At 39.8% G+C, this 22,913-nt stretch overlaps 1 protein-coding gene and 1 long non-coding RNA gene across 2 annotated transcripts; one reads left to right on the forward strand and one right to left on the reverse strand.

The window, feature by feature from the left end:
* Positions 1–15,303: 15,303 nt before the first annotated feature.
* On the reverse strand, positions 15,304–18,753 carry LOC139338365 (uncharacterized). The gene is made up of 3 exons (XR_011602626.1): positions 18,689–18,753; positions 17,964–18,077; positions 15,304–15,505 (listed from the first exon to the last, which is right to left on the reverse strand). It is a non-coding gene; the product is annotated as an uncharacterized lncRNA (long non-coding RNA).
* A 772-nt stretch (positions 18,754–19,525) lies between these two features.
* LOC139339387 (uncharacterized G-patch domain protein DDB_G0278987-like) lies at positions 19,526–21,694 on the forward strand. The gene is made up of 4 exons (XM_070974979.1): positions 19,526–19,886; positions 20,262–20,364; positions 20,762–20,937; positions 21,400–21,694. Exons 1-4 carry the CDS (start codon positions 19,703–19,705, stop codon positions 21,450–21,452), a joined length of 516 nt encoding a protein of 171 aa, XP_070831080.1. The 5' UTR covers positions 19,526–19,702; the 3' UTR covers positions 21,453–21,694.
* Positions 21,695–22,913: the final 1,219 nt, after the last annotated feature.

The raw sequence follows: 22,913 nt of genomic DNA on the forward strand, positions 1-22,913 counted from the left end.
TTGCTTCTGTGTTTTGAGACTTTTATTCAGCATTGTGTCTGAAGTAAGTTACCTTATATTTTCCCACAAGTGTACACGTGAGTTTACGTAGTTCAGTCAGGACCACTTAAGTCAAAGTATACTTATTAATACAGCATACACAGATACAGTATGGCTCTGTTCTGGGACCTCCCTGCCCTTTCATGTGCTTGCATAAAGAGAGCACCTCTCTGCTCCCTTGACCTTCCCCGTGTTTATGGGGAAGTGCCAGCAGAATCATACAAGTTGACGCATAATTAATCCAATTGAATAAGGTGATCTTGGTTTGAGTGGTAAGAGTCCTTGTGTTTAACTGAAAAACATTTATTAGAACAAATTAACAATCACTGTTAATAAATGGGACTGACCTTTGTTAATGATATTGACAGTCGCCTCATTGTCACAAAAAAATAATATTTGTTTCCTTGCCCAGTGTTAACCCCACAGATGACACGCAACTACAATTGGGTACATTGTTGCCATTTTTTTTTACCAGAATGTTTATGAGTTGCTATACCTATAGGATTATTGCGAGTAATTGGATAGGGCGATTTATCAAATGGACCAATCATGAATCCCTTCTTAACCTCTTTTATCACGAATATATCAGTTATCTCAGGCTCCTTTAAGGCAGATTGCAAGTAATTGTACACAAATAACACTTTTCGCAACAATGTTAACCCGGCTAGTAACCCTTGGACCAGTCCTTTAATCAAATAATTGACAAAGCAACAATTGGGATGCTTTCTTAATGCCTGCCCCAGCTCAGGGACATTGACAGTTAGTCTCTCCAGTTTGAGGGCTTAATGCTGGCTTAAATGGTCAATTAATGGTGACAGATTAGAGGAGTGTTTGCTTATGAGAGCTACAGTACCAGTCAAAAGTTTCGACACACCTTCTCATTCAATGTTTTTTCTTTATTCTTTTTTATTTTCTAAATTGTAGATTTATACTGAAGACTTTCAAACAATGAAGGGACACATATGGAATGATGTAGTAAACAAAAAAGTGTAAAAAATAAATAAATAAATAAATCAGCCCCAACTTGAAGTTGAGGACGCCATCATCTACCTGCTCAACTCTGTCTACGCCCACCTGGACAAGCCAGCGAGCACCATTCATCCAGCTCTACTGGGTGACGAGCTGACAGTAATGCGAGTGGATGCCCCCCTAGTGTCCTGGATTGTGGACTACCTGACTGGTAGACCACAGTACGTGCGCCTGCAACACAGTGTGTCAGAGAGAGTGGTCAGCAACAATGGGGCCCCACAGGGGACTGTTCTGGCTCCCTTCCTCTTCACTCTCTACACCATGGACTTCAGCTATTGCACAGACCCTGCCATCTTCAGAAGTTTTCTGATGACTCTGCGATAGTTGGATGTAACAGTAAGGGTGATGAGGATGAGGGCTGCTGTGGACAACTTTGTCACATGGTGTGAACAGAACCATCTCCAACTAAACGTGGCAAAGACTAAGGAACTGGTAGTGGACCTGAGGAGAACCAAGGCACCGGTGACCCCTGTTTGCATCCAGGGGGTCAGTGTGGACATTGTGGAGGACAAGCACCTGGGGTTACATATTGATAAGAAACTGGGCTGGGCAAAGAACAATGACGCTCTCTACAGGACGGGCCAGAGTCTATTTTCTGAGGCGACTGAGGTCCTTCAACATCTGCCGGACTATGCTCAGGATTTTCTATGAGTCTGTGGTGGCTAGTGCTGTTGCGTGCTGGAGCTTCCATGATCTTTACTTCAGATTTCCACCACAGATACACTCGCTTGCCTTCAACAAAAACAAAAAAAATGCTTGTCCATTTCTCTTGAGAAGCACAGCACCCATGGTGCTTTGAGCTTATATCAGTTACTTTGTGTGTGTGAGACCACTCTGTCAATCTACTATTTTATCTTAATTTCTTTATTGCTTCTTTGTATTTGTGAGTTGCCTCTCTGGCCAGATCAAACAGTTATCCAACATTTGATCAATTGGTAATGCACACCAATACCTTTATTGGCTTATTAATTACTCAACCTCAAACTAACCTCAAAATCATGTTCTGAATGTGCAGAGATAGTGATATAGTTATGTTCCTGAACACATGGACATACACACACAGGACATATAGACTCCCCATCCTAGGTCTATCCTTCACAGATTTATCTGGTTTTCATCTTTTTTATATAGAACAAATTAAATTACAACTAATGATTTTACTTCCACAAGTTGTGCAGCATTTTGTGCAGAATTTGTTTGTGGGGTACCCTGCAGCACTTCTTAGGCCTGTATCCCTCCCAATCCACCAAATACTGCAAACTGCAGCCCCTGCAGTGTACATCCAGGAGATATCCTGTTCCTGGCATGTGGATTCTTTTTCCATCTGCTGATCTCTAGATGCTTGGGAGCAGACAAGAGACTTCACCAAGATTGTCAGTTCCTCCAGTGTAGTAGAACTGCTTGCTGCTGTGGTCCCCTGCTGGACAGCTGAAGCAGCAGGTTCACCTTCATCATGGTGCTCTGGCAATTCTTAAAATATAACTAAGTATACAAACAGAATAATAGCAATTGTTAAAAACAGAACTAAGTATAACTAAGTATCAAGTTATATAAGTATTATGATTAGTGCTATCAATCAATTAAAATATTTAACTGCGATTAATCTCATGAATGTCATAGTTAACTCATGATTAATCACAAAATTAATCACACATTTTTATCTATTCTAAATGTCCCTTGAATTATCATTTTAATACTGTTATCAACATGGAAAAGTGGATAGGCTTGCTTTGTGCAAATGTTTTTTAATTGAAAAAAACGTGTAGTGTTATATTTCACACTAACATTCTCAATTTAAGCAGCCATTCACATTTGAATGAATCAAATCTCACACAATTTAACACTGTCAATAAAGAGACAACAAAAAAATAATTACTTGGTTACAAAAAAGCCCCTTCAACAAGCAGGCGGCGGAGAATTCGCATTCGCTGTGTGTTTGGCCATCAAGTGGTATTTCAGACTGGATGTGCTACGGTGATAATTCAGTTCATACCGACAATACACACAGATAACTTTGGTCTTGTCAGTTGACCCATCTGACAACTTTTTGAAACTAAACTTTCTATTCAGAATCTTGGTCGCATCCATTTCGGCGTTTCGCCCTTGACATCCACACAAACCAGTAGCCTACATTTTTACAGCTAGCAAGCAGACAAGACCAAACACATGCGTGGGGCGTGCCTATTATTTTGTTTCCGGTTTACAACCGGATCCTGTAGTTTTTCTTACGTTACTAGCAGTGGCTACAGCTTATAAAAAAACTACAAGTTCACTCGGTCACAATGAGCGTTAATCTCGCGATAAAAAAATGGCGCCGTTAAAATTAATTTGCATTAACGTGTCAATAACGCAATATTTGTGACAGCACTAATTATAATATATATACATATGATATAATATTATAATAATATAATAAAAATACAATGTAACTAAGTATATGAACAAATATTAAGAGCAGTTCTTAAGAGAGAGAGCAAGCCAGAGCTATAAACTATATACCAGAAAAAAATGTGTGCAAGTTGCAGATTATAAATAAATGTAGGACGGATGATGGATGGGTCAAAAGCAGAGAAATAATTTCATGAAGCATGGCGTGTGCATGTTTGTGCATGTAATGTTTGTGATCAATAAAGTACGTTTCTTTACAGCCAATAATGGAGGTGCACTCCGAGGTATTTGTAATCCTCCACCAATGTGACAACAAAATGGAAAAAACACACTAAATTAACAAAAACAAACGAAAACAACAGAGCCAGTGCATGTCCGGGTGGGGGTCAATGGCTATGTAGGGACATCTCCCTGCCACTCCATGCAGCTGACCTTACTGGGGTGTCTGGCCCACGAAGTCTCCCTCCTCCGTAGCCACAACCAGTAGCTAGCTCTCTCTGCCTCCTCTGCTAGTTCCTTGATGGTAATCTGCAGACTTGTGCTCGTTGTTCCAGTAACACGGAAAAGTCGGATTGCTGACCTGCCCACAAAGCCCCTGCACCCAACTTCTACCAGGTGGATAGGCACAGTCCAGCCTGCCACTCTGCAGTCAGATTTGTGTACATGAGCCTTGAACTTGTGCGCAGCAGGTATTCCGTTCTCCCAGGGAACAGTCAACTCAATGAGGAGGACCTTCTTGGCAGCTGTGGACCACATGATCACAGTTACTGTAAATATACAATAAATATTTACATAATCACATCACCTGAAATATACACCAGTCTTAATAAATATTTACACATACAAATATTCAATTCAATTCAATTTTATTTTTATAGCGACAAATCACAACAAAAGTTGTCTCAGGACACTTTTCATATAGATCTGGTACAGGCCAAGCTCTTCTATCTACAGAGACCCAACAATTCCCTCATGAGCAAGCACTTGGCGACAGCGGCAAGGAAAAACTTCCTTTTAACAGGCAGAAACCTCAGGCAGAACCAGGCTCTGGGTGGACGGCCATCTGCCTCAACCAGTTGGGTGAGAGAGAGAGAGAGCAAGAGAGGGAGAGTGAGACAGACAGAGAGAGACAGACAGAAATGCAGTCAGAGACAGACAGACAGACAGACAGACAGACAGACAGACAGACAGACAGACAGACAGACAGACAGAAACAGTGACACAGTAACAATGACAATGGATGTAATAACAGTAGTAGTAGTGGCAGTGGATGTTGCAGCTGTAATCCACAATCCAGATTCAGCCACTATCCACGGGAACCTGCCAGACGACAAAGCACAGAGATTCCAGGGAAGGAGCTCAGTTAGTAACACTGTGGTAGGGCAAGAAAACATGCAGATGGAGAGGGAGAGAAGGACAAAGGAAAGAATTTGGGCAGCCTGATAGTAAGGAATTGCAATTGTCCAGCCTGGAAGTTACGAATGCATGGACTAGTTTTTCTGCATCATTTTGAGACAAAGTATGATTTTTGCAATGTTAGGTAGGTGAAAAAAGGCAGTCCTTGAAACTTGTTTCACATGGGAGTGAAAGGATATGTCCTGATCAAAGATAACTCCCAGATTCTTTACAGTGGTGCTGGAGGCCAGCGCAATGCCATCCATAACTGCTATGTCATCAGAAAGTGACTTTCTAAGATGTTTAGGGCCTAGTAGTATAACTTCAGTTTTGTCTAAGTTTAGCATCAGAAAATTGCAGGTCATCCAGGTCTTTATGTCCTGAAGACATGCTTGTAGTCCACTTAACTGACTGGTTTCTTCTGGCTTCATTGATAAGTATAGCTGGGTATCATCTCCATAGCAATGAAAATTTATTGAGTGCTTCCTCATAATCTTCCCTAAAGGAAGCATATATAAGGTGAATAGAACTGATCCAAGCACAGAACCCTGCAGAACTCCATAGCCGACTTTAGCGAGCACAGAGGAGTCGTCATTAACATGTACAAACTGAGAGAGATCTGACAAGTGGAGAAACTTCCCGGTCTGCTGCGGTCACTCCCATCCTCCATAAGCCGTGTCTTAGTACATGTGGGCTGCGTTGACACTGCTCAGAAGCCGTCTGAGCTGCTCAAAAGGGATTTTAACAACCTTTTTAGCTTCTTAAACAACTGTGGTAAGTCCGTTTTTATCAGCAGTCCTCTTCCCACACTGTCCCATCTCGGAGCATGGCATTTCAGCAAGCTACTCTACCTAAACACTTGGCTACAGTCCGCCTGCAGAGCTTTTAACATTGGTTTTATTGACAATTTTAACCTGTTTTGGAACCGTCCCTCCTTTTATAGGGCCGACGGAGTTCACCCCAACAGGCTCGGCAGCCGAATGCTAATGGCTAATATTCACCACGCCATCCAGCATGCTCCACGAGACTGACTGTTTACCTGTCACACCCCCTCTCCAGATTCATCTTCTTCCATCCACACCAGCTGTTCACAGTACTATTACACTCACTAGCCCCCCCACAGTCCACAGTTGTCACTACCACCTAAACAGGACATCTTTACTATACAAACCATTACAGGCAGACGTTTTCCCCAGACTCACAAACAGAGGGCTTTTAACAGGGATAACCTCATACACCTGGACATTTTATCTCCCTGTGGTCATGAGCGCACGTTCAGCATGAACATTAACCTGGCTGTGCTGAATGTGTGCTCTCTTTTAAACAAATCTTTTATCATAAATGACCTGAGTTTAGACAACAAGTTAGATGGGTTACTTTTAACAGAAACATGGCTTGGCACAGAGGCACCAGTTGCCCACCAAATTTCAACTTTTTATTCTCCACAGGGAAGGCAAGAGAGGAGGTGGGATTGCATCAATTTTTAATAATATTTTATTGTCAAAGGAAGTCTTTTTTAACAGTTATTCATCTTTTGGTCTTTGTTTTTAGCAGTCCTCCTGTTCTCTGCATCACTGTTTATAGACCACCCCATCATTCCACTGCTTTTATCAGTGATTTTTCAGAGCTTTTATCAATCATACACACCTCTTATAACAAAATTTTAATAACTGCCGATTTTAACCCGCACGTGGATAACACCTCGGACTCACTGTCCAGAAAATTCTTAAACCTTTTAAATTGCATGGATTTTAACCAGCACGTCACACAGCTAACTCACAACAGAGGACACACCCTGGACCTGGTCATAACCTATGGCCTCTCCACTGGTGTGTCCTCTGTTGTTGACTTGGCTGTGTCCAACCATTATTGTGTGTATTTTAACATCGCCAGTTTTAACCATCAGGGCGCCCCGGTGAGAACAGTGAGTAAATGCCACCTAACTTCTGAGGTGGCTGCAAATTTTATCGAGATTTTACAGAGCACTGTAGCAGAACTAGCCTCTAACTGACCTTCTCTTACCCTCTCTGACTTCTCATGAGAAACGGAGTTGGAAACCAGTCTAACTGATTGAACTATAGACCATCTAGAATGCTCATAATGAAGTGTGATTTTGAAGAGAAACAGGATGTCCCATGTCAATGCTAATGGTCCCCCAATAGCCCTAAGGAAGTAAAGCCGGGTGGGAAGAACAAAGGCCAGGCTTCGACTGAATCCCCAAACCGAGTCTGCTGATGGGTTGCAAAGTAGCCAACCTTAAAATGAACTGTTTGTAAGCCAGAGGACTTTGTTTCTTGGTATACCTGACAATTGCATCTCTGTACAACTCAACAATGGACATATTCACATGGCTAAACCCATGATCTATATGATGCCCATGTTCTCTCATGTCCCATGACAAGCTGTGAATCTAACTTTGTTTTAAGATTTGCCTGAGGCTCTGCAATGGAGCCTTCCTATTATCTAAGGGTTCGTAGGGTTTGAAGTTGACTGTGCTTTATAAGACCTTGATTAAGGAACAATCATAAGGATGATAATCATTTTGGCAAATATCGTCTGCATTTCTTTATTTCGTAATTTCTTTATCTTTATTTCCTTCTTTATCTCTTTCTATTTCTTTTATTGTTGTATTAGTTATACATTGAGTCATTATTCATGTTGGGATGAAACTGTACCAACCATAGGAAGTGCCTGATGCATGCTGTGAACAATGTTGAAATGTCATTGAAAATTTGTTATTGAAATTATATGTGATTGACCATAGTGAGAAGCAGATGAGCCCCTCGTGTGACTCATGTATTAATTCAGCTCCTTGAGGTTATTGCGCGTCACAGAGCGTCTCACATGTTCGACGGCCTGCTCATTAGACACGCCTCTGGAGCGAGGTTTAAATGTCTGCAGCCGCAGCATGAATTCAGTGCGTGCGCTCGTTACTCACAGTGCGTGCGTTACTCAGAGTGCGCGCGTTACTCAGAGTGCGCGTTACTCCGTCTTGTCTTAGGTTATGTTTAGTTTTGTCTTTTAGTTTTGCACAGTCGTTTTTGCTCTTTAAGTTTTTCCCGTCTTCGAGCTACTCAAAAGCCATACCGAGTAGCGTGATTCATTTTTCAGAAGACGTGTTTCTATAATTTGCCGCAAGTTTTCAAGTTAACCTTTTTGTTTAGCCAAACGTTTTGTTTTAACTTCAGTAAATTTAGGCAAGTAATACTAATTTTGTAGTTTTTGCCCGACTTAATTTTTACTATCAGCCTAAAATAATCCGTCACGGACTCAACCGAACCCAACCCTGCAGCCAGCTGTTGATCCTTGGTCCGGATATCAACCGTCCGGAGCCATCCCTCATCTGTAACCGACACTCTAGAACCAGTTCCAGAGACGTCACCGTCCAATATCAGCTCTCCACCTTGGTGCGCTTGGCCTTCACCAGACCACTGAGCAGATCGAGCCAAGGACGACCATCTGGGCATCTTCGAGTTAGTTCGGAGCAGAGGACAACGGGACGCCATCAGTCAAGTAGGCATGCTAAGTGGGTTTGAATAAGAGTTGGTCCGTGAGGTTAAGATACTGCTAATTTATCCAAGTTCTCTCAACTACTTGTTAATTCCCTAACTTTATGTTAACTGGAAACTGCAATTAACTTTAGACTGTGTGGCTCCACTTTTAACAAAAACAGTAAAAACAAAACCTTTACCCCCCTGGAGAAGTAAAGATGAAATTAAAAAATCAAAAAGACTATGCAGGAGTGCGGAGAGAAGGTGGAGAAAAAACGAACTCACAGTTCACTATGAAATATTCCGTGAACAACTCAAATCGTACAATAAAACAGTCAAACAGGCAAGAATATCCCATTTCTCAAACCTCATCTCAGATAATAAAAACAACCCAAGATTACTTTTCTCCACCTTCGATCTTTTAACTAACACCATTTTAAAAAAAATCCCCAGAGACACCAACGGACGCCCTCTGTGAGGACTTTGCAGACCACTTCAGAAGTAAAATTGACGACATCAGATCCAGGCTTGTATCACATCAGAACGCAACTTTTAACACACCTGGACAGTTGATTTTACCCAAGGAAACACTGGAGAGTTTTGCCCAGTCAATGCGAGGACACTTGGTTGAGTTTTCTCCCAGGTAAATCCAACAACCTGCCTTTCAGATCCAATTCCCACATCACTTTTAAAGACATTTTATGGATTCTTTGAGGAACAGATTTTAAATATAGTGAATTGCTCTCTTCAGGTGGGTGTTTTCCCTGCTGCCTTCAAAACACCAGTGGTGAAGCCCCTTCTGAAGAAGAGCAATTTAGACCCCAGCATTCTTAATAACTACAGACCCGTATCCAACTTACCCTTTCTAAGTAAGATTTTAGAAAAGCTCATTTTTGACTCTGAGCTTAGTTTTATTCCTCATATTAAAAATGTAACAAAGATAGGTTTTTCTTACATGTGTTACAGGATCGATTTTAAGGTGCTTTTATTAGTTTTTAAGTGTCTTAACGGTCTTTGGCCATCTTATTTATCTGACCTGTTCTTATCATATCAGCCCTCACGGATCCTGAGGTCCTCTGGCACAGGCCTTTTGATTGTTCCAAGGGTTCAGACCAAAGCCCACCGGGAGGCGGCATTCAGCCACTATAGTCCGAAGCTTTGGAACAGCCTGCCAGAGTGCAGTACAATGCCATAGCTATTAATCTAAGAACTTAAGTGATTTTGGTTATTATCAACAAAAACATAGAAAATGGCTAGACATCAGCTCTTAAATTAAACTCTTATGAGCTATTTTTGTTGTTAGCAGTATATTTGTCCAAACAAATGTACCTTTAGTTGTACCAGGCATTAAAATGAACAAGAAATTGAAGAAAACAAGGGTGGTCTAATAATTTTTTCCATGACTGTAGTTACGCTCACCTTGAGAAAGATGACAGGAGAAAAAAGCACAGGGGTGCAAATGGTTATCAGATTCAGCCCCCACCCCAGTGTCAGAGGCATCAACCTACACAATGGTTTGCAGGGGTTGGGTTGCACCAAAATATAGGTGCGGAAGTAAACAACCCCTTGAGTCTCTTAAAAGCATTGTCAGCCTTGTCTGACCAGTTAAACTTCACTTTGGAAAAAACTTAGCTTTGTCAGCGGAATGGCTATCTTACTGTAGTTCCGGACAAATCTTTGATAGAAGTTTGTGAACCCCCGAAATCTCCTTTCAGGTCTCTGGGACCAGCCACTCCTCCACTAGTCTTATGTTTTCCTGGGTCAGCCTTCAGACCGCCCTCCTGGATGAGAAAGCCTTGGAATAACACAGTTTTAGTATGGAACTCACATTTTTCAGCCTCTCCAACAGGCGTGAGAGCACCTGTTGCACATGAAATTGATGTTCCTCTAGGGAACGGGAGAAGATTTTAACTGATTGATGAAATCTCTCAGGACATCATTTATCATTGCCTGAAAGACAGCTGGAGTGTTAGAGACCGAAAGGCATTACCATGTATTCCAAATGGCCCAAGGGTATGTTGAATAACACAGCGCACTCAAAAGGAGTGCAAAAGAACAAAATAAAGCGCATTCATAATATGAGTGGAATTAAACAAAGGGAGCTCTGATGAATCAGGTTTTCTGAGGCAAGGCACATACTGATGTGGCAGGCAGACAAACGAAACACAGATCATACTATAAGTGGCCGTCCAAACAAACTAATCATTAGCACAACTCACAAGGAGAGGACATAGCAAAGGTGTAGCACAAGGTGTGCACCTGAGGAGGCCAAGTGTAGAGACACACCCAGACAGACAGACAGGGGAAAACAGACAGACAACACATAACGCAGGGAGAAAGGAAAAAAGAAACACTAGCAGCATTGTAACATTTAGAATTTGATGCCAGCAACACATTTTTAAAAAATTGGGATGGGGTCATGAACTGAGAAGACCAATTGCTGTAATTTTGAAAGTAGAGTGTTTTCCCATTCTTACATGATGTATAATTTCAGTTGCTCAGTAGTTTGGGGTCTCCTTTGTTGTATTTTACCTTTTAATATGCAACATTTTAATATGCAACATTTTACTCGGGACTGCAAGCAGGCCGGTTCTCTTGCTCCAAGACTCTTTTCCTCCAGAGCCGTAGTATGTAATATGTAATATGTGCATTTACCTGGCAGCACATGCCCCAAAAACCTGTATGTATCATTCTGCATTAATAGTGCCTTCACAAATGTCTACATTCTACTTTCAAAATCACAGCAATTGATCTCCTGAGTTCCTTAACACCCCACAGGGTGTTGTTAAAAGAAGAGGTGATGCGAGTGGTAAACATGAGTCTGTCCCAACTTTTTTTAAACATGTTGCTGGCATCAAATTTGAAATGGGGATATTATTTAAAAAAATATTAAATTTGTCAGTTTAAACATTTGATGTGTTGTCTTTATGCTATTTTCAATTAAATGTGGGGTTTCAATGTTTTGCAAACCATCACATTCTCTTTCCATTTTGGTTTACACAGCGTCCCAAACTTTTTGGAAGCCGGGTTACACAAGATGTTGCCTTAGTATTAGGTTGTTCACATGCAATACAAAAACAACTAACAGATACAGATTTTGAATTTGAGTGTACGCATCTAATTTAAAAAATGGAAATAATAGACTGGGTTTGAAGAGGAAAGTGTGTAGACCAAAAGTTAATCAGTTACAGTAACAGAAGGAAAAAAACATGTTACTTTCTCCCTTGTGTGTTTGTATGTCTATATCTTCTTTAGTTTTAGTCTCATAACAATAACAGCTCTGTGGAGGGCGGCTCCACCACAATCATTGACAGAGAGAGGGAGAGGCAGAGAGAGGCAGCAAGATAGGGAGAGCATGGAAAAGAGGTTTGTACAAATGGAAATGTTGCAGAGGGACAAAATTCATGCGAGTCACCAAAAACACAAGAGTAGACGAGTGGTTTCTCATGAATTTTGTTCAAGACAGAAAGTGTAGTGACACATATGGACTGACCAATGTAGATAAGGTATAAGGTCATAGTCCACACCACATTTGCTGCTGCATACAGTGTATCAACCTCCTATTTATATTATTATAAAAGTATTTTGCCCTGCAATCGGCTGGCGACCGGTTCAGGGTGTACCCCGCCTCTCGCCCATTGTAGCTGGGATAGGCTCCAGCCCCCCGCAACCCCGAAAGGGATAGGCGGTATAGATAATGGATGGATGGATAAAAGTATTTTGAAAAACCTTTTTTCACCCTAACTCGCTTCTGCAAGGAGGCTCATTCTTAGCTCATTCGACTAGTAAGAGTAAAAAAATAATATCAAGATCTACTTAATAGCTTTATAATAGTTATCGCTGACTTGTCATGGATACCCAAGCCAGCTCCATCCACTGATAATGACCATGGGATGTCATTTAAAGCCTAGAAAAAGCTAGCAATTTGACCTTGAGTTAAGATTATTTTGTAACACTACAGACAGAATAGGAGTCTTTGTCAGGGCCAGGAAATGGCAGATGCCATTGCTGATGGTCAGCCCAAGCGACCTGAGCTACAGCTTGAAACTGGGACAGTCATCGTGTGTTTGATCTAATTGTACAGGTTCAACCACTTACTCAACATTCTCACCCATGTTGATACAGTATAATACTAATAATGATACTTGTGGTGTCAGCTGTGTAATTCATGTTTGATTTACAGGATAAAACAGATATAGAGGAGCCATTAACACTGGCAGACAGGTTTTTAAGTAAATTTAAATAAAAAAAAAAACTTCTTGCATTTCAGGATGGGATCAGCAAATCTGGTGGGCAAAACTCATCACAAATGTAAAAAGTAAATTTGATTTTGACGTGTTCAGTGTATCACTTGATTGCAAATGTTAGGCAACATTACTCTGATTGAATTTTTTCAAGGTGCTAGTAGGATCCTTAAAGTTTCTCTGTTTTGAAACTTTAACAATCATTCAAAGGGTATCTTTAAAATACCTTTTAACATACAAACATATTTCTTTCAGTGTTTTAAAAATTTTCAGCATTACTATGTCACTTTTATGATTCATGATAATCATGATATGTTAAAAAAAGTATGTAGATTAAGGGTCAAAAAGCGGATATGGCAAAAAGTTGCCGAACTCTGGGAAGGGAGCTAGAGCCTTGGAACCTTAACCTACCCCCCACCCCCCTAGGTGGGGGGTAGGTGGAGTTAGGTTGGGGCTTAGAAAAGATTTCATAAGTTTGTCGTCCACATGGAGAAATGAAAAACAGAGGCACACAATGCATCCCACAGTCATTCCACTATTCACAAAAGAACAGCGCTGTTTTCACTGGTCGAGAATACCATCAATGGTAGACTGGATCTCCTTCAACCAAACCTTCAACGACATACAGTCTCCGGTCCCGGAGACTTTTTATATTTCTTTTTATATTTCTTTCTTTTTTATATATATACGGAGGGGTTGTTTTTTTATCCTTTTTGTCAACTTGAAAAAACAAAAAGCGTATCTCTTTCTATTAGGAATCGAGTCTCCCTTTTGAAACTTTACCTTTCCTCATTTTTAAACAGGGTTGTTTTTTATCCATTTTGTCAACCTTAAAAAACAAAAGGCATAGCTCTTCCCAACTGGAACTGAGCCTCACTTTTGAAAGTCCTCCCAAAAAAAGAAAAGAAAATATTTATTAAACTTCATTTAAGCCGTTGGGCACACCTGTTTTTAATTTGGTGATCCAACGTCTTTCTGCTGTCAATCTCTGGGCCGTCGACCAGCCAGTTTTTGATTCCATGCCTGCAATCATGAGATTCTCCACACCATGTAACCGAAAATATGTATACAACTCTGTAGTCTTTATTGTTCAATCCAAGTTCAAATTATGTTGTTTCAACCTCTGTCATTATTTGTTTTTAGTCTGTCCAATATATATTTTACCACAGATCCTACATTCAATTGCATAAACCAGATTTGACAAGTCCAGCTGGAAGTTTTGCCAAACTGGTGCACTCAAGTCTGTGTATTTGTTTGTGATATATTTAATGGATCTCAGGTGCACATGATTGTGTTTTATTTTATCTCCCTGTAGTGAAGCATGAACTAAAATGTCCTTCAAGTTTTTATTCCTTTTAAACGCTGGTAACACTTTATAATAACTATCCGTTATAACTAGTTAATAGATCATTTGTAAACTGTTAATTAATGAGTTATTAATGACTTGTTAAGCGTTTCTTAATAGTTTGTTATGGATTTATAATGATGCCTTATAGATAGTTAATAGACCATTAATAAACTGTTAGTTAATGAGTTATAAATGACTTGTTAACTGTATGTTAATGATTTATAACTACACCTTATAAACTAGTAATAGATCATGAACAAGCTATCAGTGAATTACTTACTAATGACTTGTTAATTATCAGTTAATCGCTTATATATGTTATTCTAAAGTTGCAACTATTCCTCATTTATTAACTGTTAGTAAATGAGGAATAGTTGCAACTTTAGAATAACGTCCCAATAACATACATAAGCTAATAACTAATACTTAAATAATATATTAACTCACACTTTACAGATCAGTTGTTCATAGTTTGTTAACCATCTGCTAATACCAAACTTTATAGAACAGCAAATGGGTGGAACAACTTCAAGGTACAGAAATGTGATATTTAAAATATAAAATTTTTGTACCTCAACCCTGTTCCACCCATAGGCTTTTCTGTGTACTGTATTTTACCAAAGACACACCACAGATGAAATGTTGAACATTGTGTTTAATGTATAGAAACACACATACTGAGCCATCACATGGCAGAACAGCAGTATACAACAGTATACAAACCCATGAGGTTTGGGCACTTTTTGTGCTAAACACTGAATAAACAGGATTTCAGAGGGACATTTGATGTCCATACATCACAGCAATGTCATGGATTATCCGTCCTAATGGCCCTTTGCGATGCTTACGGGCAAGCCACTCATACCATTCAATAACTCTGAGATGGTCTACCAGTAACTCCTCTGTACGATTCCCCCTGAGTCTCCACACATTTTCCTTAACCGTTCTCCATATATGTGCTGAGTATGTGCACCTGTTTGGGCATCGACATACTGTATGATACACTGTGATTGACAGTGAAATGGGTGTAACCTAGCTGAGGTAAAGCATTGCGATAAGCCCGCCACTCATCACTTATCATTGTAGACCCCACTTTAACATGGTGAGCTATAAGTGGCACCAGATCTCTCCTTCTTCTTCTCTCAACTAAACGAAGAACAGGCTTTACATGTTTTCTCCCTCTCCGGCTCACCTAGCATCCCGAACACCCACTTCTTCCTCTTCCAGCCACCAGCCATTCGTCCCCGTCCATACTGTTGAAAACATAAAATATTAGGAATTATTCCCTCCATAAACAAAATGAATAATCTGTCATTCAATGGTAAGGTGCATTACTATCTTGATAATAGTGCTTGCTGCTTGCCTTTCTTTTGTGTCTGAAGTGGCTCTCATCAACAGTGACAAACTGCTGCTGCTGCCCAATGTACTGGCCTCTTGCTTGCTGATATCTGTCCATCGCAGTAGTGCACACATCTCGCAGCTTTTGAGCCATCTTGGACAGGGTTGCTGAGCTTCCAGAGATGTCATCATTGATCATGTCCACTTGACGTAGACGCAGGCCTTGTGCAAATCTGACAGAACAAGGCAAATAATTATACCACAGTTCTTTTGATCTTTTTGGTTTGACACACAAAGTTTGCATCTACTGCAGCCCAGGATATGACAATTGTCCACTACTGTGTAGACAAAAACAGCAATAATGATGGAAAATATGTTTTGTGGTATTTTCTACAGAGCTCTGTCAATACATTTGGGACTAATAGGGTATTTGTAAAATCCTATTTCTAATATTAATTGCCAGAGCCTATAGATTGAGATAGCCAATTGCCACCGAGCTTCAAGAGGCAGGGTCAGACACTCATGTTGCTCCACCAGGCCTAATGCTGACCAACACAGCATCCCATAAGTAACAGCAATTAAACATATTTCCATAATTAAACTGTTAAGAATTCAAGATGTAAATAACACCTTTTAGCAAATTAAATCACCAAAGTGAAATAACTCCAAGCACCTGTTATCATCATGAGTCTAGAGATGCTCCATAACATAATAATCACAAGCTTTACTACATAGTCTGCAGTTATTGTTTATGACAGCATAGTTATACAGTATTTCTATTGAAACATTGAACACTTTTCATCATAGACAGTGTTACGACTAGCGTCGTGTTTTGGGATTTGTCTCTTTGCTCCCTGTTCTCCCTTAGCCTGTGCCATTGCCCAGCGGTGATTGGAGGAGCGTACCTGTCCTCGTTCCTGATTGGTCGCGCCAGGGTCTCACCGGATATATAAAGAGCCAAGATGGCGGTCGTTGGTGGGCAGCAGGCAGCGGACCTCATCTCCCTCATCTCCCAACAGACCACATATTATTTCGTTAATGTTTGGAGTAGCTTTTGTTGAGAAGTAGGGTGGGACTGCCAGTTTGGCTGATATTGTTTTCTCCTGTTTATTTAGTTAGGAAGGTGAGGTTATGTCATTTGTTTTTCTATAATTTATTAGGTTATTTCAAGACATGTCCTTTCACTCCCATGTAAAACAAATTTCAAGGACTGCCTTTTTTCACCTACATAATATCGCAAAAATCAGGCATATTTTGTCTCAAAATGATGCAGAAAAACTAGTCCATGCATTCGTAACTTCCAGGCTGGATTATTGCAATTCTTTACTATCAGGCTGCCCAAATTCGTTGCTGAATATTCTCCAGTTGCTCCAGAACGCTGCAGCACGTGTTCTGACAAAAACCAGGAAGCGAGATCATATTTCTCCAATACTCGCTACTTTGCACTGGCTCCCTGTAAAGTTTAGAATAGAGTTTAAAATTCTCCTCCTTACTTACAAAGCCATAAATGGCCAGGCACCTTCTTATCTTAAAGAGCTCATAGTACCTTATTGCCCTACTCGAACACTGCGTTCCCAGAATGCAGGTCTACTTATGGTTCCTAAAGTCTCAAAAAGCAGAACAGGAGTCAGAGCATTTAGCTATCAAGCTCCTCTCCTGTGGAACCATCTTCCAGTCTTTGTCCGGGAGGCAGACACTGTCTCTACATTTAAGAGTAGGCTTAAAACTTTTCTTTTTGATAAAGCTTATAGTTAGGGCTGGCTCAGGCTTGTCTTGGACCAGCCCCTAGTTATGCTGCTATAGGATTAGACTGTCGGGGGACCTCCAAAGATACACCGAGCTCCTCTGTCCTTCTGTCCCTCTCCACGCTTTCATGTCCTACCACGGCGTGTTACTAACTTAGCTCCTTCCCCGGAGTCTCTGTGCTTTGTCGTCTTGCAGGTTCCCATGGACAGTGGCTGAATCTGGATTGTGGATTTCAGCTGCATCTCCTGCCTTGGCCCTGCCTGACATCCACTGCAACTGCTACTGCTGTTATTACATCCACTGTCACTGTTACTATGACTGCATGTCTGTCTCTCTGTCTCTGTCTCTGTCTCTGTCTCTCTCTCTCTCTCTGAGTGCATTTCTGTCTGTCTGTCTCACTCTCCCTCTCTTGCTCTTCCTCTCTCACCCAACCGGTCGAGGCAGATGGCCCACCCAGAGTCTGGTTCTGCTCTAGGTTTCTGCCTGTTAAAAGGAAGTTTTTCCTCGCCACTGTCGCCAAGTGTTTGCTCATGGGGGAATTGTTGGTTTCTTTGTAGATAAAAGAGCTTGGTCTGTACCAGCTCTATATGGAAAGTGTCCTGAGACAACTTCTGTTGTGATTTGGCGCTATACAAATAAAATTGAATTGAATTGAATTGAATTTGTTTTTCTATAATTTATTAGGTTATTTATTTATTTTTTAGATATGATCGTTTTGTTTGTTATTTTGGCATTAGTCCCTCCTGAAGTTTGACTCAGCATATTATTTAACATCCTTTAGTTCTTGTAAATAAAATCTACACTTTCTTTATTCACTCATCCATTTGTCCATGTGGATCCTTGGGTCTTGGGGAGATGGGGGCCTTTTCATGTTGTGTCTCAGACACCCCTAGACTGGGCATAACAACAGACAGACTAAAATCATATACCTATGCCATAGCGTACCTGTACACAAAGCGCATCCAATTGAAGAGGGAGACCTTTGACTTGCTGAATATAGATTTGTGTCTAATTGACCTCTTCAGTTTCCTCCCTCTGTGGTTATGGTGTTTGCAAACCCTGAAGACATACAAATAAAGATAAGCATGACACAGGCCAGGGTAGTGCCTAGAGCAAACATTTTCATGTCAAGGACCCCCAGATTAATGTCTATTTGGCCATGGACCCCATCTGAAAATATTTTGTGTCAGGAACCCCCATAAAATGTGTGTTAAAATGTTTCAAAAGTGTTGAATTTTTTTTTTTCAGTATTTTTTTCTGAAAATGGGAGATCTATAAGCTCACAACATTTTGACATGTTGTGATCTTGTAGATTAGTATTCAGTAGTGTAGTGTATAGTCGTGTATTTCTAGAAATTAATGTTAACCTGAATTAAGATATATTGGGTACTCTTAATAGCTCACAATTAAATAAATTTAATTTCATGCAATAAAAATAAAACTTACCATGCATAGTTGTCCGCACAAACTGATTCCTTGAATTTCATCTTGTGTTTGCATTTTTGGCATTTCATCCCTCTTCTTAGAAGCATTTTCCTCTGCATCCATTTGATTATTTCTCTGTGTCTTCTTTTAGATTTAGTTCTGCCTTCAATAAGCTCTCTTAGCTCAGTGGCTAAACCAGGCATTATTTCGCTACGATATTACAATATGACTTGATTAGGGCCTACCTATTTTCTTATCCTCTGTTCTTTCCACACACATCACGCAAGCTTCCCGAGTCTCTGTGACTAGCTCCCGCCAGATTATTACGAATTATAGGACGGGGGTGACGAGGTTGAAACAAGCCAATCATGATTGTATTCACGGGCTGGAGGAGGAGCCATCCGGCCTCCTCCATCATATTGGCTGGTTGTCAACTTGTCAGTCACCTCGCATCACCACTGTACACGGTGAGTGACAACCAGTGACAACCTAGCCAGACACGCCCATCCTTCACTCACTCAGCAAATTCTTGATGGGCAGGTTGCATTAGCATTGATTTCCAAGAATGAATACACGGTCAACAACGGTGACGGTAAGCAAGACTGCTTGTCATCAAAGTCCTTCTAGGCCGAGGGTTAGCCCGAGGCTAATCCAGTAGCCACCCTGGTCTGCTTCAGACCCGTAGACACATTGGCTTTATTAAACAGTAAATTAAATCAGATTAGTGAAGTGTCCAATGAGTAATTTTGTGTGTCTGCGTTATTTTCACAGAGCAACACACGGTGCATACAAAGTATTAATCAATGTTGATTGAATGTTACAGCTGTCAAATATATAAAAGGGCTGAACAATAAAGCGATATTGTTATATGGCACAATAGTTGGCTTTTCTTGGTTTTGAAAGCTATTAAAGTGATGTCATTTTCTGAATTCACCAGACTGGTCTAGAATTGGCTGTAAAATAGTAAAACAAGAATCATCATACTGGTGTGATTGTATGCATCAAAACTTTAATTCAAGGCTTAGGCAAAATATGAATATGACATAACCTAAAAATATCAAGATATTTCAAAAAGGCCATATCGCCCAGCCCTATGTATATGTGCGTATATATGTATATAATGATAGTCTGTACATATCCATTCATATATTCACTGGTGATGGATGATAGTTATACAGTTACGTTCATTCATTCAGAGATCCAGTGCAGATATCTAGAGCCAGCTGCTCATTATTTTATTTTACCTTCACCTGGCTTTTATGATTAGAGCTTTTTTAATTCTCTATCCTATCATTCCAGATACTGAGGCAACTGTAGCTCCATCAGCATTTTTACATTTTAAGAAGAAGCAGCTTAAGCTCCGTGAGGGCAAGAGGAAGCAGCATACACTCACAGAAAAAATCAAAAAAGAGAGAGACTCCCTCTGCCAACAAGTTGGTCAAAGTAAGTAGGCCTAACAATTTCTTGGAAAGGCATGTCTGCACACCTGACAATGATACTTGGGTGTTTTGTAAAATATATATATACAGTTGAGTGGAAGAAATGCCAACATTTCACAGTGACAAGACCTTCATCAGAGCATGGGTGTGTTATTACCCAAACAATACACATGTACAGTTAATACCTGGAAGATAATATCTGTAGCATTGATTGACAGCAGACATATCTGTTCAACTGATGAGATCACGATTTGATGAATCAGTGAAACTGAAAGTCTTAATAAATGTAAATGTTGATAAGAATGTATGTGAGTTGACTTGTATCATCATAGTTAGTAATGCATTTGGTATTGTAGTTTCTGTTATGTTGTATATACAGATGATGGTGGGACAATTGACACATCTTCCTTGGCCAACTCGTCTCCTGGTGCATCTTTCTTCTCTTCATCCTCCAGTCCATCCAACTCCTCTTCATCAATGGGGTAAGGTTACTGTAAAAAGTTTTCTGCATGTACACATAAAAAATCATGCATGTATTAAAAATGTATGCGTATTAGTCTATATTTGTGCATAATTAAAAATTTTGTAAACTCTTGTTTCAGTCAAATCATGCATAGATTACATACTGTATATTTTCTCTGTGAGAATACAATTCATAAAGTTACAACTTTACTAAATTACAAATACGGATTGCAGTTTACGGATGTACGCTTTCTTCAGAATGAATACGAATCTGACAAGCGTGAAATAACTGTCAAAACTACGTCATGAGATCACAGGCATTATGTATCGAGTCGAACATAACATTGATTCGGCTGAAAAAAAAACTGTGTTTTAACTAATTACTAACCTTACCCCATATTCATCCTCTTTATCCAGCTCCACTTCATCCTCTTCATCCAGCTCCTCATCCTCATCAACTGATTCTTCCGATTCAGACAAGAAATCGAAGAAAAGACGCAAGAAGAAAAAGAAGCACCACCACCAGAGTCACAAGAAAAAGGACAAGAGGAAGAAAAAAGAGAAGAAAAAAAGGCAACATGGCAAGCAGAGAGGTAAGTGTAAAGAGAGGAAGGCAATAAGGCTGCCCTCATGTGTGTCAGGCATGTAGACATCACAACGTCTGTCTGTCTGTCTGACTGTCTGTCTGTCTGTCTGTCTGTCTGTCTCTATCTCTCAATTCAATTCAAAACGCTTTATTAGCATGACCGTTAAAATACAGTGTTGCCAAAGCAAATAACAGCAATACAGACAATAAATAAAAACAAACATTAATAAAACAAGAAATAAGGCTGCTCCCCTCATGTGTGTCAGGCATGTAGACATCGCAATGTCTGTCTGTCTGTCTGTCTGTCTCTCTCTCTCTCTCTCTCTCTCTCCTGCTCTCTCTCAGTTGCTCTGTGCCCACGTAATCTTCATTACTTTTTGCAACCACTTTGCATCTATGTGTGTGGTTCCCTGTGTCGATTCACTACTTGTATGTTTGTTATACTTAACTAAATTTTTATCTGTTTCAGCACGTTATCCTGAGGAGGTCATCAAGAGATACAGAAAAGTCCTTAAGACGTAGGAATGGAATAAAGCTGAGTGTGGCATATCGAAAGGTCGGTGTCGACCGAAACACTGTTGTCGCCAATGCCCCGATCTGTGAGCTGGCTGTTGTAGCCCCAAAGAAATACAAGGAGTTGCTGGTTGCTCATACACCACAGCAACGACTGCAGGACTTTGCCAAATAATGTCTGGAAGTGTTGATTAATGGTCCAAACCTTTTGAGGGATGTTGAACATCAAAAGAAAAAGGGGAAACTGATTCCTCTGTCTAAGAAAGCTTAGGTGTTGTGTCACTGTAGGATGGTGCCCTAGAGCAGTTCGGTTGTAGCTCGGGTCTGGTTCACTAAGTATAGAGGGTCCAAGTTGTGCTAAGACATGTTCATATCAATAATGCCAATGGCTTGATTTTGATTTATTTTGTTTTCATGTCCTGCACAAAAAGTGCCCAAACCTCATGGGTTTGTATACTGTTGTATACTGCTGTTCTGCCATGTGATGGCTCAGTATGCGTGTTTCTATACATTAAACACAATGTTCAACATTTCATCTGTGGTGTGTCTTTGGTAAAATACAGTACACAGAAAAGCCTATGGGTGGAACAGGGTTGAGGTACAAAAATTTGATATTTTAAATATCACATCAAATTTCTGTACCTTGAAGTTGTTCCACCCATTTGCTGTTCTACAAAGTTTGGTATTAGCAAATGGTTAACAAACTGAACAATGAACAACTGATCTGTTAATATATTAGTTAAGTATTAGTTATTAGCTTATGTATGTTATTGGGATGTTATTCTAAAGTTGCAACTATTCCTCATTTACTAACAGTTAATAAATGAGGAATAGTTGCAACTTTAGAATAACGTCCCAATAACATATATAAACTATTAACTGATACTTAGCAAGTCATTAGTAAGTAATTCACTAATAGATTGTTCATGATCTATTACTAGTTTATAAGGTCCATAACAAACTATTAACAAACGCTTAACAAGTCATTAATAACTCATTAATTAACAGTTTACAAATGATCTATTAACTAGTTATAAGGGATAGTTATTATAAAGTGTTACCCAATTCTGTATTGGTGAACAAATGAGCTCTCTAAGAGATCACCAATAAAAGTTTTAATGGAGTCGAATAAATGTTACTTGATGGTTTACAAACAACTTATTAACCATTTACAAAGTATAACTAACATCTGTTGCAACTTTACGATAACCATCAAAGTAATGTTTATAGATGGTTTATAAACAAAATATTAACCATTTACAAGTGCTACAAATAAGTGGTCTTCTACATATTTAATTTTTATAGACGTTTTACAACCAATTTCTTAAAGGTATATAAATCATTAACAAAAGCTTAATATAGTGTTAAAAATGTTACGAGTGCAACTATAAACTGTTAATAAATAGTCCATTAATAATTAATAAACATTACTGATTATAATTTAATTGTTTGTTAATGGTAAAGAAACTA

This window comes from Chaetodon trifascialis, chromosome 11 (assembly GCF_039877785.1).
Source record: "Chaetodon trifascialis isolate fChaTrf1 chromosome 11, fChaTrf1.hap1, whole genome shotgun sequence".
Taxonomy (NCBI): Eukaryota; Metazoa; Chordata; class Actinopteri; order Chaetodontiformes; family Chaetodontidae; genus Chaetodon; species Chaetodon trifascialis.